The following is a 17,901-nucleotide window of genomic DNA, read 5'->3' on the forward strand; positions in this document are numbered from 1 at the left end:
GCAGATTTATAATAAATATATATATTTTTTGGTTTCTTTGCTTTGTTTTTGAGACAGAGTCTCACTGTACAGCCCTGGCTGGCCTGGAACTCAACATGTAGATCAGTCTGACCTCAAACTCACAGAGGTCTGTGTATCTCTGCCTAAGGAGTGCTGCACTATCATAACGGTTTTTTTAAAAAAAAAATCAGTGGCACACGGCTTTAATCCCAGCACTCTGGAGGCAGAGACAGAAGGATTTTTGTGAGTTCAAGAGCAGTCTGGTGGTATACAGAACTAGTTCCAGGACAGTCTCCAAAGCTACAGAGAAACCTTGTCTCAACCCCCCCCCAAAAAAAAATTCAGTAGGAATTGTGATTGTTATACATTATCATAGATACATTATATTTGGTTGGATTGAAAGTTCTTTGCCTGAGCACATTAGAGCTGACCATGCTCACTCTGTGTGTGTGTGTGTGCGCGCACACAGGAGAGCTGACTCTGCCTCCCCTCGTATGCCCCCTTCAGTAATCAGGAGATAGGGCCCTGCACCTTGCTTGGGCAAAACAGTAGAGCTGGCTTTGGTGGTGTGATTGTGGGTGACCAGATCTGAGGATCTGAGAGCAGGAGAACTGGCCCCATTCCTTGCTGCAGGATGCATTGGGTGAGCTGGCCAAGGCAGTGCTGGAGAGCTTACCCAGGGAAAACTGGCAGATTGACTATCACCCAGGCCCAGAACCAGGGCTATGAATTACCTCACCCCAACATTTACCTGAATTGCTGGAGTATGTAAAGGGACCAGACCTGTTGATCCAAAGATACAGGACCTCCATGACACAGGACAACAGAATATGCAAGAGGAGTCCCAGTGGGGCCCAGTATCTACAGGGCAGCAGAAGCCAGAGGCCTCCAAGCAGACCAATGCCTCATGGCAGTGAACACTTAAAGAAAAGATGACTGGACAGACGGTAAAATGTGGGGCTCCCAGGGCCACACTATAGCTTCCACGCCGAGATTCTTCTCCTTTTCCTTTCATTTCCTTTGTTTTGGTTTTTCTTTTAAATTTTGTTTATTAAGGGGAGGGCGTTTGCCAGGGCAGAGGGCACATCCTTGAGGATAGGGAGACGTGTGGGATCAGAATGCATGATGTGAGATTCACAAAGAATCAGTCAAAATGAAAAGAATAATTAAAAAAAAACTTTGCTTGAGTTTCTTTGAAATGACTGGTGTTAAGCAACAGATAGTTGTTTCGTAGGGCTGGGTATATAATTTTTGGATTTCACTTGCCTAAGCACAGACAAGGCCCTAGACTCAACCCATAGTAATGGAAAATAAAAACAAATCAGCCATCACCACTACCACAAATAAAAAGCAAACCAATAAACAAACATGTAAAAAAAGTGATTTTCTAGCTCCCTGGTTATCCTTACGAAGATGGACAACACTTCTGGAACATCACAGAGGGCCTTTCTGGTTTCCTTTCTGTTTTTGGTATATGTATATGTATAGAGTGTGTGCGTGTACACTGTGTGTGTGTGTGTGTGTGTGTGTGTGTGTGCAGGTGTGTCTACACATGTGTGTGCATGTATAAGGAGGGCAGAGGTCAATACTGGATGTCTTCCTGAATCACTCTCTACCTTATCTTTTGAGACTGTATGTCTCATTAATTATTGTGCTCCCCAGTTGGTTAACCTGGCTGGCCACTGAGCATTAAGGATCTGCCTGTCACTATTCCCTAAGCACTGCAGTTGTACTAGGCCATATCTGGCTTTTTTTTTTTTTACCTGCGTCCTGGAGGGCTGAACTCAGGTCCTCACGCTTATGAGACAGGTACTCTACCAACTGACCTATTTCTCCAGCCTCCTATTTTCTTTTCTTTTTATCATTGTTTCTCTTTTTAAAAATTTCCATATGTGAACTGAAGCTAACTAAAGGCTTGGATAGTTCTTTTTTTTTTAATTTTGCTTTTTGATGTGGGATTCCCCTCTGTATACTATGAATATGTTTTATTACCATTGGTTATTAAAGAAGCTGTTTCAGCTTAGTAGAGTAAAGCCAGGCAAGAAATCCGAATAGAGATATAGAGAGAGTGTAGGCAGAGTCAAAGAGATGCCATGTAACTGCCAAAGGAGAAAGACACCAGCTGCCAGCAGAACCTTACTGGTAAATCATGAGCCTTGTGATAAAATACAAAATAGTAAAAATGGGTTAATTTAAGATGTAAGAGTTAGCTAGAAATATGCATATGCTATTGGTCAGTGTTGTAATTAATATAGTTTCTGTGTGATTATTTGCATCTGGGCAGCCAGGAAATGAACAAGCAGTCTCTGCCTACAAAATGGTGTCCAATGTGGTGGTCTTGTACCCTGTAAAGATTTGTCACTTGTATTGGTTTAACAAAATTTTGATTGGCCAGTAGCCAGGCAGAAAGTATAGACAGGGTAACCAGTATAGGAGAATTCTGGGAAGAGGAAAGGCCAGTCTGCAGTTGTCACACAGATGCAGAGGAAGCAAGATGAGAATGCCTCACTGATAAAATGTACCAAGCTAACACAGATAAGAATTATGGGTTAATGAAAGATATGAGAGTTAGTTAATAAGAAGTCTGAGCTAATAGGCCAACCAGTTTATAATTAATGTAGGCCTCTTTGTGTTTATTTGGGGCTGAATGGCTGTGGACTAGGCGGGACAGAAACCACTGTCAACACCTTTTCTATAACTTTTTACCTTGATGGGTGATATCTTTATATCTTTATTTTGGGGGAGGAGGAGGCTGTTATTGCAGAGTACATCTGCTTTAGCACAGGAGGCTTGTCTGCCCACCCGGTCATAAGATGATGTTCTAGTTTCATTTCTGTGCCTGTGATAAAACACCCCAATGAAAAGTAGTTTAGGGGAGAAAGGAGTTTATTTGGTTCACAATTCCAGGTCCATCATAGCAGAGAAGTTACAGTGGCAGGAACTCAAATCAGCAAGCCATGGCATGTCACAGTTAAGAGCAGAGAGAAATAAATACATACAAGATGACTTGCTTTTCTTTCTCCTCTCTTATATAGTTCAGGATCCCTTGCCTAGGGAATGGTGCTACCCACTGTGGGCTGGGTCTTCCCACATTAATTGATAGTCAAGACAATTGCCCACATACATACACACAGGGCAATCTGTTCTAGACAATTTCTTAATTGAGATTCTTTCCCCTTAGGGTTAGAGAGATGGCTCAGCAGTTAACAGCCTTTATGTTCTTGCAGAAGACCTAAGTCCAATTCCCAGTGGCCCATAAATGTCTGTATTTCAAGCTCTAAAAGATGTGACACCCTCTTCTGGCTTCTGCAGGCACCTGCACTCATATATACATACTCACATGTAGACATCTATGCATAACTAGAAATAAAATAAATCTTGAGAGAAAAAGACTCTCGAGGAGATTCGAGGCTATTTCGAGTCGAGAGTTAAAAATTACTGCAAGTATTCAATTGTTGCACAAACTGTGTTTTACATTGCGTCTCATGGGATTTCAGCTTTCACTGAGCAGAGGATTGGAGAACAAGCAGTTTTCTGACCATTTGTTTGAAGAAGTACCAGTGAGGAAACAAGGAGACAAATTAGGGACAGGAAAGAAGACAAGAAAAAGCTACAAGAGAGATGTAGGCAACTGGTCCCCATTGGAGACTCATGGGAAGCAGTGCAGAATGAGCCTCAGTTGGTTTTATCTTAGAGGCAAGGAAGCTGTGGCATTTATCCACACTCCTCTCTCATTGCCTGGGGCAGGGCCAACAACAGTGCTCCTTGACAGTTGTGGTTGTCTCAGACAAGGACCATTCCTCTCAATGTGGATTGAGGATGTCCTCAAATTGCGAGTCTCACATCCTTGCAGTATGATCCTGTATGTGTGTACAGAATGGCGATACCCCAGGAGATGGATAGGGCTCAGACAACACTTTCTTTCTTTTAATACTGAAGATAAGTGGGATGAGTCAGTTGTTCATGCTTCCTGACATAGACAGGTGCTATGGAATGAACCAGGGCATGTGGATAAGTGAGACTGTGCCCCATTTAAGGGGAGCAAGCAATTTTATGCTTTAAGGTCAAAAGACCAAAGATAGTCTACTCTTTGATGTCCCCACTGGACAGTCCCCAAAGCAGCCTGGGCACAATTGTCCCAGGAGACTCTAGACTTGTATTCTTTTTGTGTGTGTTCTTCTGTAGGGCAGCAGCTGGCCTATTGCCTCATCTTTCCAACAAGGTGAAGTATTTTTGTGTGTGTGTTTGTTTGCTTTTAATTACACCGTGTGCACAGCCTTTGGAACCCTAAGCATGTAAAGGAGCATAGTGGCTGGATTTCAGAACTCTGTGAACAGTCCTCTCTTTACAGCAGCGCAAGACGGGAAAACTTATGGCCTGGAAGATCTTGCTAGAGGAGTAAGAGAACTCATTTAATTGAGAGATCATTGGCTGAGTTTACAATTAGTAAGCCACATCCATCCTTGCCCATTGGTTCCCAGGTCTGTGCTTCCCTTCCGTGGTACAGTTCATTAGACGGGGCACCAGAGATCTTAGAAGAACAGAGTACCCAGAGCGGGGAAGTTGATGATACTTTTCAGTACGTCTCATTCTGGGTTAGCAGTCTATCAGTTGGCTTGAGACTTAATCTGTCAATCTGTCTCTGCTCCAGCAGCTGTAGCTCTGTAAGAGAAACTGAACGGACAGCACTTCCCATTGCCCATTACTTCACTTATTGCCTCTATATCTGCCCTGTGTTGTTTATTGGAGCGTCAAATGTCTCAGAGCCCATAAGTCTTGCATCGCATTATCTTCCTTCTCTTTTTAAATTTTAAGTCTTATATTAAATTCATTTTTTGACAATTTCTTATGTATACAAAATATATACTCTATAGAGTATGTTCTGATTATGGTACCTTCACCCTCTCGCCTTCCATCCTACTACCTGTGGCCCCTCCTCCCTGCAAGCCCCTTTCCTCCAGTTAGTGGTCCTCCACTTCCACATCTCCTCACTGCACTAATCCTGGTCCCTTATAGCCTCCCTCCAGTCTCTTTCCTCTTCCACTTGCCATCATCCTTTTGATGACCCCGACCTTCCTCATCATTGTTTCTCTCTCTTGTGATCTTTTGCAGGTTTTTGGGCTCTCACAGAAGACGGGGACGAGAGTTTGGTTCTCAGCTCCCATGTCAGGCACCTTACAAACCACCTGCAACTCCAGATTTGGGGAATCTGGTGTCCTTTTAGGGCCTCCTCAAGTGTACACATGCACATTCCTACACGCGCGCGCGTGCACGCACGCACGCACACACACGAATAAAAATGAAAAAGCAAATTGCTCTACATCTTGTGCTGAGGTCGTAATTTCTCACTGTGTGCATTATCTCCACGCACCTTGGGAGCCACCCTGTGCTCTGTGGGATGTTTATCAGCATGCTTAATCTCTACCCACTGGGTGCCAGCAGCAGCCTCCTGCATTTTCTGACAGCTAAACATATTTGTAGACATTTCCAAACGTCCCGGAGGGACAAAACAATCTGTGACTGTGAGTCACTCCTCTTATGTAACAAGTCAAGCTTTGGAAACAGAGACAGTAGTCCCTCGGCCACACAGCCCTTTACACATTGGGCATGATAGTGTGCTTCCCATTTGACTTTTTGTTTTTATTTCATTTTGTCTTTCGAATGTTCTAAAATTTACCAATTTTTCTTAGTTAATAGAGTCTTTGGTCCGATGCAAACAAAAACATCACCAAATCTTTAGAAAGTGCATTAAAACTAACAAAGTATTTTATTTATTTGCTTTGGAAGCAATCTATAACCATGCCCAAATTTCCTCATTTTAGTCTTTTTAGTCTTCACTCAGTGTTTGTTCTTTTAGTGTAAAACAAATTTTCCCATGGTTTCTTCTTTAAAATCCCATGCCAGTTTTCAGTGGTTTAAATTTGTCTGACCAACTTTAAAATATATAACATTTTATTAATTCTTTGAGAACTTATTACAATGTATTTCGTCCCTATCAATACCCCCTAACTCCTCCTAAATCACCCCCACCCCTCTCCTCCTTCCAACTTCATGTCTTTTCTTAAAAATGACCTGTTGTGTCCATTTGAGCTGCCCGTATACACCTGAGTGTGGGGCCATCCACTGAGGCATGATGGACCTATCCAGGACCACACGTTGAAGAAAGCTGCTTCTCCCTTCCCGCAGAAGTCATCAGCTGTCTCTAGATCCTCAGACCTGGAGGCTTGTTAAGTCCCTGCCCCTTTCTTTATTCAGTCAGGTTTTAATTGGTGACTTGCTATCATGAGCAATGGCTTCTTTTCTTCTTGAGACAGGGTGCCCAGGCTGGCCTGAAGTTTGTTTGTCTCTTGCTTCAGACTCCAGAGTGCTTGGATTACTGGCCTGCACCTTCATACCTAACTATTTTCTCTCCCTGTCTATTTTTCTCCTTTTTGGATTGTTTGAGATAGAGTTCCACCCTGTAGCCTGGGCTGGCCCGGAACTCACTATGTAACTCACTCTGTCCTTGAACTCATGGCAGTTCTCTCTCTCTCTTTTTTTTTTTTTTTTTTTTTTGGTTTTTCGAGACAGGGTTTTTCTGTGGTTTTGGAGCCTGTCCTGGAACTAGCTCTTGTAGACCAGGCTGGTCTCGAACTCACAGAGATCCGCCTGCCTCTGCCTCCCGAGTGCTGGGATTAAAGGCGTGCGCCACCACCGCCCGGCTCTCATGGCAGTTCTCTAGTCTGCTGGGATTACAAATGTGAGACACCACAGCTGGCACTTTACATTTTTTAATATTAGAGCATTCTTTATCCAGTATTTTTACTGAATTTTCTCTGCTAACCCTTAATGCTTCAATGACCTCATTTTGTCTTATGGCTTTAAGATCAGTTGTACATTGATATTGATCTAGGAGCCAATAACTTGGATGATGTCATTAGTCTTATGCAAGGCTTTCCCTGTACAGTTATGGCTTGCCAGTTTCCATCCCTAGCATGGACCACATACTACTCACAGCATTAAGCTTCCTATTCCAAATATTCAGGTACCTGGATGCTGAATAGGAAATCTAAATTTCACACACTGAAGCTGAACTCCTGACAACTTGCTCCTTTAGCAGTGCATCGGTGGCGTTTCAACAAGAAATTGGAACTGCTGTGTGTGCTATGGAATGACATATTTATTTATAGGAATCAGGCTCCACACGATCATAGGAGACGCAAGGGAACTGAGCGGTGGGAGAAGACAGTTGAAGGATAAGAGCGCAGAAGCCATTATCCACCAGGGATCACTAAGGGAAGCTACTAGAATCTATGAAGGGCTGTTGCTTCTTTCTCAGAGGGAGAGCCTGATTGCATGGCAGGCTAGCAGTGCAAAGCAAAAGAAAAGCGGGGCATGAAGCAGAAGACATCAAGGATCATTAGGAATGTACAAGGTTTAACTGGGACCAGTGAGAACAAGTCTGTCTGGTCTCACTGCCTTGAACTTTGATGATAGAGGTAACCTATAGAAGGGTCTAACTCCCTTCTCATTGATCTGTACAGAAACCTGGCCCTGGATTCAGGAAAGTTGAGGGAAGAGATCCAGCGGGAGCTGAGGTTCCAGCTGTTGCTTACCCTTGCCCCATATCATCCATCACTAGAGACTGTTAGAAGCTGCAGTGGTATCTGACACCTGACCCAAACCTTCAAGGTGTAATGGCTGATGTTCCAATTCTACTTTCCAGATCTCAACAGTGTTTATTTGATCACCCCTGGCCTAGAACTGCAGCAAGCTATGAGGCTATCTGTCAGTCTACATCAGTGGGCAGATCTAGAGGAGAGGAAGTAAGGAAATGGCCCTGTGTAAGGTAACATGGTATGCAATTCTCCAAGGAGCATCTCCATCTTAAGAAATGGCAATTTCATCATGCTAGGAGTCGGGGGTCTTATTTAGAAAAGTGTCTGTTCATGAACTGTGTTCATTTATGTCTGATTGTTCATTCATTTCTTATTGTCAAACTTTAACAGCTGGTTGTGAATTGAGTGTAATAGTCTTTTGTCAGTGAAGGTTTGCTTTTCTGTATTCATTTTGGCAAACCCTCTGAATGGTAGGTATTCTAAACATTAATCAAAAATCAATTTGTTCAATTACAGGTACCCTTCTAGCTATGGAGGTAACCAAATTAGTCAAAAAGAATTTTAATTTTTACAGGGGACCAATGGTAAATCAGCTAATATCAAAGTATTTTCTTTATATAGCTTTAAACAAAAAGAGTACTCTGCAAAAAATAAGCAAATTCATATCATTTACAGATGACCATACTGGTTGAGAACTGATTTTGCCCAGGGTTGTTTGCTTAAGGCAATGGAGCTCCCATTCACCACTAATGGTGTTATTTAGGTTTGCTCCCCTGGTTTTCACTAAGATCCTTTTGTTCGATGGGAAATGCTAGGTCATAAAATAGAACATGTATAAGAAAATGAATTTTCTTGTCTCATGAGAAAAATACATATCTCTATGAACTCTAGGTAGAAGAAGATATTTGGCTGCTCTATAAATCATTTTAGTTATTTTTTTGTTTCAGAAAAGGAAGATGGACCCAAAGGAAATCAGTTTTACAAAACGTGTTCATCCTTCTCTTGATCAGAGGTGTGCATTTCCTGTTTTGAGGCTTTCCACAGAAGATTAAAAGTTGATCTCATGGCCTGAGTTGGTTTTTCCTGTCAAACAACAAAAGAAGAAAAAAGAAAAGAAAAGAATCAGTCAAGACATAGTTTAGGAGTTTCACCTGTTACTCCCATATGACAGCGCTTTTGAATCTGTGAGGTCTTGAATGTTCACTATTAATGCCAACAAGTTCTGACAGGTCACCTGTAAGACTCCCATCTGTAATCATGCAGATGGACTTAGGAAGGGCCAAAGGAAGCTGTCAGGGTGGGCTTTATTCTTCCAGAGAACCCAGGCTTGATTCCCAGCGCTCGTGTCAGGCAATCTGTGACCACATCTCCAAGAGGTCCTATACCGTTTCCTGGACTCCATGGGCGGCCACACCCATATTACATATGGTAGACACAGACAGAAGACACACATACACAAATAGAAATAAATCTTTAAATCTAAAAAAGAAAGGAAAATATAAGGGAATTACTCTGTTTTGCTCATAGTCCTAGTAGAGAGATACAGATGAGAAAAATAAATGGGGATGGGTAGCTAGACCAAGTTTTGAGACTTTTGGGAAAATGGGGGAGGCAAGGGCTGTTTCCAGGAGGACCACAGAGTTTGGAGGTTAACATGGGAGAAATAGAATTGCCTAGAGTTACACAGACACGTACAGATTCAAGCCTCAGAAGCTTTGTCAGACTCGTAGCGATTATCTTGAGGGATGCTACAGGAATGCTCTTGTGTTTGTATCATCCAGGCATACAAACACTGCACATTCCTAGCGTGCTTTGTACTTCCCAACGTCTGTTCACCGTGCCTTGAAACCAAAGAGGATGACCAGCAGGAGTCCTGTCATTCCCATGCCCAAGAAGAAGGCCAGCAGCAGGAGACCTACCTCAGACTTAGTACCTCAGCTCGCACTACTCTCTTAGCTCAATTGTCATGTTTACTTGCCACATCAACAAAATATTCAACTTTGCAGACAGAGCCTGAGGACACCCTAGGGACCTCATCTGTTGGACAGACCTCCAGGGCTCTTCATGTTTTAACAGGTCTCAGAGCAAAATGTGAGCACCCTATGGGGGGAACGACTGGAATTTCAAAAACGTGCAAAAGACACACGCACAGGCCAGCCTGAGTACAGGCCTTAGGCAACAGCTTCTTGCCTGATTCCAGGGGCCTTGCTCCAAAGTCACGTCTTCTCCGGTTTGATATATCAGAGGTCAGAATCGAAGTTTCAAACTAGGGGCTCTGTGAACAAATTCCAGAAGGTCTTTCCTGAGATCTTGGGGATCTTAATTACTTCGTTTTAAGGGTGCACAGTGTAGGAGGTGAGAAGCCACAGGGTATCTGAGGAGACACAAAACACATCCTGAGGAAGCAGACACATTTCACCTACCTTACTACTTTCTCATTAAATGGAAGAAAAAAAACCACCACCATCCAGGAAAAGACCATGTGCCATGAGGAAGGTGGGATGCGGGGACAAAATGAGTCAGTTGGCCAGACCCACAGTCTATGGCAAATTGGCACCCCTGGAAAGCCACCAATTGACCAGGAAATCATGTCACTAAATCTTCTTTCCCCACGCCTGAAGACCAGATGCCATTTTCCAGCCATTTCCATTTGTAGTTTCTCTGATGGTGTGATACTCCAAGGATCTGTGGATTATTAAAGAATGAAGAAGTCAACTGATAGGTTAGCCCATGCAGAAAAGGCAAATCAGGATCACACAGGTCCCCATTGCTGCTGGTCAGTCTGCCCAGTGGCCCAATAACCAGGTGAGTTTCTTTTGGAAAATTAGAGTCTTAATATCAGGGTTGGTAAAAAAAAAAAAACAAAAAAAAAACAAAAAAAAAACGTTCTGGAATTCATTTTAGAAAGAACAGGGTTTTTTTTGGGGGGGGGGTGATCTCTTCAGTGAACATACCCACCCCTGCCTATCTGTATTACTATCTCATTCATTTTTATGAGTCCTGATGAGCCTGGAGAGTGACGTCACTGTTGTCAGTGATGGGGAGGTTTGACTTTTCTTTCATTAATAAGAATTTTCTCCTGAGTCACAGCAGATGATTTACTGTCTGTCAGGAAGGACCTTAAACTCATAATAGTAGGTCCTCCATAAATAGAAGCCATACGTCACAGAAGATGGGAACGGCCTCCTAGGGCATAGAGAAGCGAACATTTGCAGAAAAACTAATCAAAATTGTTCCACTTGATGGTGCTTGACGTCATCCTCTGGAGCAGAGCTAGTCACTGCAGTCACCTGGGAAGAGCTGAAAAACAGCAGCATGTATTCTTCAGAAATTCTGCTTCAAAAACCATGCTGGTGACTGCGTAATGGTCACTTTCAAAACCTTTGTAAGTCATTCTATCTAATATACTAATACAATTGAAAACCAACCTTAGGTACTGGCCATACCATGAACATGCCGTTTTGTCTGATCTTGGAAGCTAAGCAAGTTTAGCCCTGGTTTAGTAGTTAGATGAGAGAAACAACCTTAATAGTTTGATTGCTTTTCCTATTTCTATTCACCTCTTCTAGACCAAGCTAGTCCAGTTTCTCTATATCACAAATAAAAGTACATTTATTTATTCCGTGTGTGTGTGTGTGTGTGTGTGTGTGTGTGTGTGTTGGGTCTGTGTGTGCCACTATTTGTGTGTAGAGGTCAGAGGTTCTCTCTTTCCAGTATGCGGGTCCCAGGGATTGAACTCAGGTCATCATGTGGCAAGTGCCTATACCCGCTCATCTATCTCGCCAGTGTAAATGATTTTCTTAGGTGCCCAAACTAGATCTAATGACAGGGTGTGGCAACAAAACTTGTAATCCTAGCACTTGGGAAAACTGAGACCAGAAGATCAAGAGTTCACGGCTGTCCTGGGCCACACTGCAGCAAGACCTCATTTAAAAAAAAAAAAAAACAAACCAACCAAAAATGGCTGGAAGATGGTACAGTGGGTAAAAGTGCATTCTGTGCAAGCACGAGGACCTGAGTTTGAATCTCCAGAACCCAGAGAGAAGTAAGACATGCCAACAGGAACGTCTGTGACCCATGGCTCCTAAAGGGAGAGAAAGGATTCCCAGAAGCCAGAGGGACAGTTAGCCTGGCATATGCAACCGAAAACCAGCTGACACCCTGCCTCAGGCAAGGTGGTAAGCAGACAGTGACAGCCTTGGGCTGTTCTCTGACCTCCGCACGAATGCTGTGGCATTCATGAGTCCACATATTCTCCCTCTCCCCCCCACATATCCTCCCTCTCCCTCCACATTGTCCCCTTGTCCCCCACATACCTCCCCCCGAAGTCTTAGAACTCATTCTCTTTCTGTCTTCCATTTTTTTTAAAGGAATCATTTCTTTTAATTGAATACTTCATTCAGACCACATCCCCTTCTGGATGCTTTTCAGGCAACCATTTGGTCCCCACTTCTCAAGAATGTTACAACTGACTGTATTGAGTGAGCAGGAGCCCCAAATCAGGCCTTTGAAACTGTAAAACAAGCAGCACCTTCCCCCAAACCACCCTCTCCTTTCACTTAGCAAGGAACGGGGAGTTAAAGGATCCAAATTCTACTTTCCAACTGTAGACACCCGAGAACCTGGATGCACTGCAAACAGCACAAGCTAGCATATCAGAGATGAAGCAAGGCAGCCCCTACACACTTCAAGGCGAGGCTCTGATCGCTCCTCCCACAGGAACGGCCTCTACTTAATTTCCCAAAGACTTATAAAATCTACCAAAAGGAACACAATGGATCAGCATAAGTCGGCTTACTCACGAGAGACTTTCTTGAGTAACAACTTTTGACTGTTGAGAATGTCACGTTTTTTTTTTCAAGGCAGCAAAGTCCAGGGCACTCGAGAGGACAGTTGAGCAGCGACCTAGTGTGCTGGGGGTAGGTTTATGTAGGGTGCAGGCGCACACCACACACACCGCTTTTCTTCAGGGTATATGGCAAGCCGCCAAGACCCCTGATCATCAAGGTAAGTTATTGTCTATAGGACAGAGCGTAGAACAGCAGAGGGAAAGGTGCTTTCGTGGAGGGCTATCGGAAGGCGGTTATTGTGCAGAAAGTCCTGAGGCTTAAGCAAAAGGGCGGCGGCAGCTGGGGACTGGGACTTCTAGATACTTGGCTACTGCTTGGTGGCAGCAGAGGCCTCAGTGCCAATTGCTTCCTCCACCGATTGTGCTGGCTCCTCTTCTTCCTCCACTTCGTAGTAGCCAACCTCGTAGTAAACATCCTCGTCCTCCTCCTCCTCCTCCCCATAGTAGTCAATCTCGTAGTAGATGTTCTCATCTTCCTCCTCCTCCTCATAGTAGAAGTCGCCCTCTTCGTAATAGTCGCTCTCCCACTCTTCAGCCCCTTCGTAGTAGACATCGTCTTCCTCTCCCTTCACATAGTAGCTATCGTAGTAGTTATCCTCCTCCTCCTCACTCTCTTCTTTGTCCTCCTCGCCCTCCTCGCCATCTTCGTCCTCCTTGTCCTCCTTGTCCTCCTTGCCCTCCTTGCCCTCCTCGTAGAAGTTTCCCTTGTCCTCATCCTTGTTCTCACCGTTGGCCTCATTCTCCTCTTGGGGATAGACGGCTGGATACGTCTGCACGCACTCCCGCATGGCTTGGAACTGCTCTACGCAATCTGACCCCTTGATTTCGTCCGTGCTGTAATGGAAGCAGGCGAAGGCAGATTTGAAGGATTCTCCACAAGGACCGCTGGCCATCCCCCCAAAGCACGGGCAATTCCAGTTAATTTCTCCACTTGGCAGTGTCAAGCGGTACTCCTCATAGGGATCATTGGGGTCGTCGACCACCAGCTCTGCGTTGCTGGGACTTTCGTGGTCTTCTTTGGTCACAAATATGATTTGATCCTTCCCTTCCTGCTGGCAGTAGGCCATGGTAGCTCTGGGTGTTGGTGCTCAGTGCTGCTGGTTGCTACTGACTAGCAGCTTCAAGTTCACAGCTCACTGCTCACAAGGCTGGAGGGAGTGGCTGTCTCTGTTACACCTTCAGGCTGTGACCTCCTCCCTCTCTGCTCCTCGGCCTGGAGGCGTGGAGGGCGGTTCTAAGGCCCGCAGATGCCCGCCCCTTCCAGGCCGGCTCCGCTGGCCCTCAGTATTTTTTCAAAGGAAAACATAATCCCCTGCGGTTTTGATGAGTACTCCTCAAAGGTCCATGTGTAAAAGTTGGGTCCCCAGCGTAGTGCTATTTATTGGACGGTTCCGGTGAATCTTTAAGCATTCCTGTAGAAACGACTGGAAGACCCTTAGGTTACTGAGGGTATTTCCTGGAAGGGAATAATGAGTCTGAACTCATCCAGGCCCTTTGCATCCTGGGTCATGGTGTGACCACGGTTTCTCTGGTTATGTGCATGTGTCACCTGTCACCGTCATCCACTGGAGCTGCCCAATCTTAGGTTTGAATCTCCAGAACCATGAGCCAAAATAGAGCTCTCTTTACTTCCTAAGTTCCCTGGATCAGGCATTTTGTTGTAAAGCTGTCTTATGCGATTCTTCTTTATCTGTACATGAGCTAATTGCAAACTTGGCTGGCATAAGCTTGTTAAAATGAACGTTCCCGGCTTCCGCAACTGAACATGATTGTTGGGTAGGTCAGTGGAGGTACTTGGAAGCTGAATTTTAAAGTAGTTCACTGATCAATAGGAACAGGACAGTTTTCTAATTTGGAAATAAAGAGGTTGTGGATATAAGTTAGAGGAAGTAGGAGTTCTTTAATGGCAGCACAAAGGAAAATGGGTATTTCCTTTCAGTTATTTTTCTTCTGATGCCAACTCTGCTTTATCAAAAGGTAGGCCTGAACTGCGAGCCTGTATTTCTTATTTTGTTTGATTACTGTTGTTTTAAAATTAAAGAGGTGGTCCTTAATGTCCCTCCACCCCCCCCCCCAAAAAAACCCATGGACATGCCTTTTATTTTTTAATTTTGCAAGTAGAATTCAAACAGTTAGAGCTTCCAGAATGGACAATGACTTGGCGAGCACTGTGACCCAGAACGATGACATACAGCCTAGCCCACAGTCATTGTGCTGTCCAGCCTAAGTCTGGAGTTCCTGGGGGGGGGGGAGCGAAACCACTGAAGGCTTACGTGACTCAGCTGAAGTGCAGCTCAACCATCACTTGCCTCAAAAGCCCTGACTGAGCCCGTGACTCACAGAGGCATGCTCTTCAATTCCACGCTCTGAGACATCTTTGCTCAGGGACGGTGTTGAAAAGCTTCGGAAGGAATCCGAAACTTCAGGCTTGACATTCTGCTCTTTCACCTGCTGTCAGTACAACTATGATAAAGTCATTGCGAGTCTCACATCCACAGCTGTACAGAGGGGACAGTGCAATCCATCCTACCTAGCTAAGGAGAGTGGGCTCCCCCCATTTCACAAGTATTACCAAGATCGGTCGGACCTTGAGCTGGCTGACAGCCACAGGGGCGGGGTGGTCCCTGAAGTGGTTGCATCCTGAAACACCACCAAGGGTGGCTGCGGTGAAGTCAGGAGCCTTCTGTGGCACAAGACTTGGGTTTTCTTCCACAGTAGTGATAATGGAACAGCTTAGGCAGCTGGCCAGATTAGAAACCCGGAAATATTTATGCGATGAGCGAAACTAAAGCAACCAGTCAGTCATTTGACACATCTGCCCAGCGCTGAAAAGACAACCTTCCTTCCTCCCTCTCTCCCTTCCTCCCTCTCTCCCTTCCTCCCTTCCTCCTTCTCTCCCTTCCTCCCTTCCTCCATCTCTCCCTTCATTCCTTCCTTTCTCCCCCACCCACCTTTAAAACTAGCATGGTAGCAGAAGCCTGTAATATTAGAATTAGGAGACAGAGACAGGAGGATTAGGAGTTCAAGGCCAGCTTCAGTTAGGTAGCAAGTTCTGGACTATCCTGGGTATGTGAGGCCCTGTATCAAACAATAAGATCAAAGGTTCTAGTCAGGTGACTCCGTGGGTGAAGGCACTAGCTGCAGAAGCCTGGTATCCAGGACCCTCCTCTGCTGTGTTCTGCCTTCTTCTCTCAAGCCTTTGCTAAGCTCGGAGCTCACTGTTCTTTGGCTAGGCTGGTGGCCAGCACACTCCAGAGAGCCTCCTGTCTCCCTCCCACCCAAGCACCAGCACTATGGTTACAGGTTCACAGGGTCACACCTGACGTTTTGTGGGGGTGTGGATAATCTGAACTCCTGTCCCCATCCTCGTACAGCGAGTGCTCTTACCCACTGAGCCATCTCCTCAGCTCAGCTTTCTTTTCTTTTTAAAGGAAAGATTACAGATAGTATCTTCATAGAAAATTATTTTTGAGTTAGCATAAAAAGTTTCACTGTGGGATTTTCATGCATACTTTTTTGTTGATCTTTATAACTGCTTTAAATATTTTTATTTATTGTGTGGCAATTTCATACATGTATAATCCTAACTTTTGTCAAAAACAGTAATTGGAAATGAATGTTTCCTTTTCACCAAACAGTGATGGGAAAATTGGATGCCCATATATAAAAGAATAAAGTAAGACATATATCTCTTACTCTGCACAAAAAGAGGAATTCAAAATGGATAAAAGCTCCCAGTATAGGGGCTGGAGAGATGGCTCAGTGGTTAAGAGCACTGACTGCTCTTCCAGAGAACCCGGGTTCAATTCCCAGCACCCACATGGCAGCTCACAACTGTCTTAAGATCCAGTTGCAGGGGATCTGACACCTTCACACCAATGCACATAAAATAAAGTTAAATAAACCATAAAAATGTTAAAAAAGATCCCAGTATAAAACCCTAAACACTGGAACTTCCCAATGAACATATAGCGAAAACAGTTCAAAATACAAGCATAGGCAAACACTTTCTGAAAAGAACCCCAGTTGTACAGGAAAGAAGTTCAGGGGCTGACAAATGGGATTGGATGAAATCAGAGAGCCACCATAATTTATTGCACTCCTTGATTGATTTATTCGAATAAAAAAGTTATCAAGATTATTAGGTGCTGAGAAGCTGGCTTAGTCAGTAAAGAGCATGTCGGGTGAGCAAAAAGACCTGAGTTCTGATCCCTAACACTCACACAGCTGAATGCTGTGTGTGCCTGTAATCCCAGGGCCGAGGAGACAGAGGTAGGAGAATCCCTGGAACTTGCTGTTTAGCTAATCAGTGAGGCCCAGCTTCAATGAGAGACTCTCAGAAAATAAGGTGGTAGCTTTGTTCATGTGTTCTTTTGTGCAACACCAATATTATTCTTTCCCCAGCACAACTAACCAACAGCTCAAGGAGAAACAGTTAAGGATCATGAAAACGCCCTGTTGTTTATGAAGATCTCCCCTAGAGTTAGTATTTGCCAATGGTTCTTGTCTGCCTGCTTATTCTTGGCTATGATGGTTGCCGTATGATCATTTCCCACAGTTCCTCTTTTCTGAGATTCCGCACTGAATACTTATTAGCCCTTGACATTAAGCTGAAAGCAAGCCCTCCTTCTCTCCGTTTATCTGCTTATCTGGCCAATCAGAACAGACATATGTTCCTATATTTCCATGGCTTTATAACTTAGTACTGAGCTTCATAAGTTTGCTTTGGTGCTATGATTTGCCTCCTCTGTCCTTGAAGAAGGACACCATCTTGTTTTTTTAAAATATTTATTTATTTATTATGTATACGATATTCTGTCTGTGTGTATGTCTGCAGGCCAGAAGAGGGCACCAGACATCATTACAGATGGTTGTGAGCCACCATGTGGTTGCCGGGAATTGAATTCAGGACCTCTGGAAGAGCAGGCAATGCTCTTAAACACTGAGCCATCTCTCCAGCCCGAATGTCTGCATCTTTTTTCCCCTGTCACTTTCTTCCTTCCTAGCACATAAAAAATATTCTATGCTCCCCTTATGTCTACCATGATCTGTCCCAGAAAGCAGCAGGATCAAACAAACCTCTGATAAACCTCTGACATCCACAGCTGGTTGCATCTGAGACCAGCCTTCTAGCAGTCTTGTGTGTGTATGTGTGTGCAGACACGCGTGTGCACGCGTGTGCGTGAGAGACCAAGCATGCATGCATATGGATGCCATAGACTGGCATCTAGTGCCTTAATCGACCACTTTTTAACCCCCTATAGGCGATTACAATAAAGCAGTCCCACACTAGCTCAGAATGGAGTGTAGTAAAGGGTTCTTTATTTAGTACATATGGCCACACCCAGGGTGTGCCAGTATCTTAAAGGCTGAAGGAGTTCCCACAGCACCCCCTCCTTTTTTTGAGACAGGGTTTCTCTGTGTATCCCTGACTGTCCTGGAACTTACTGTGTA

The 17,901-nt window shown here is 44.3% G+C and overlaps 1 protein-coding gene and 1 long non-coding RNA gene across 2 annotated transcripts; both read right to left on the bottom strand.

The window, feature by feature from the left end:
- Positions 1-8,288: 8,288 nt before the first annotated feature.
- Positions 8,289-12,445, bottom strand: LOC121445698. Its single transcript, XR_005973991.1, has 3 exons — positions 12,401-12,445; positions 10,022-10,283; positions 8,289-8,681 (listed from the first exon to the last, which is right to left on the bottom strand). It is a non-coding gene; the product is annotated as an uncharacterized LOC121445698 (long non-coding RNA).
- On the bottom strand, positions 12,445-13,520 carry LOC121445697 (mitochondrial intermembrane space import and assembly protein 40-like). Its single transcript, XM_041647845.1, has one exon. It carries the CDS (start codon positions 13,512-13,514, stop codon positions 12,756-12,758), a length of 759 nt encoding a protein of 252 aa, XP_041503779.1. The 5' UTR covers positions 13,515-13,520; the 3' UTR covers positions 12,445-12,755.
- Positions 13,521-17,901: the final 4,381 nt, after the last annotated feature.

Source organism: Microtus oregoni, unplaced genomic scaffold (assembly GCF_018167655.1).
Source record: "Microtus oregoni isolate MIOR12 unplaced genomic scaffold, Mior012 000325F_ref0000197, whole genome shotgun sequence".
NCBI classification, from domain to species: Eukaryota; Metazoa; Chordata; class Mammalia; order Rodentia; family Cricetidae; genus Microtus; species Microtus oregoni.

Bases quoted from the DNA above. Each gene is read 5' to 3' on its own strand.
- LOC121445697 (XM_041647845.1), bottom strand. From the start codon at position 13,514: ATGGCCTACTGCCAGCAGGAAGGGAAGGATCAAATCATATTTGTGACC.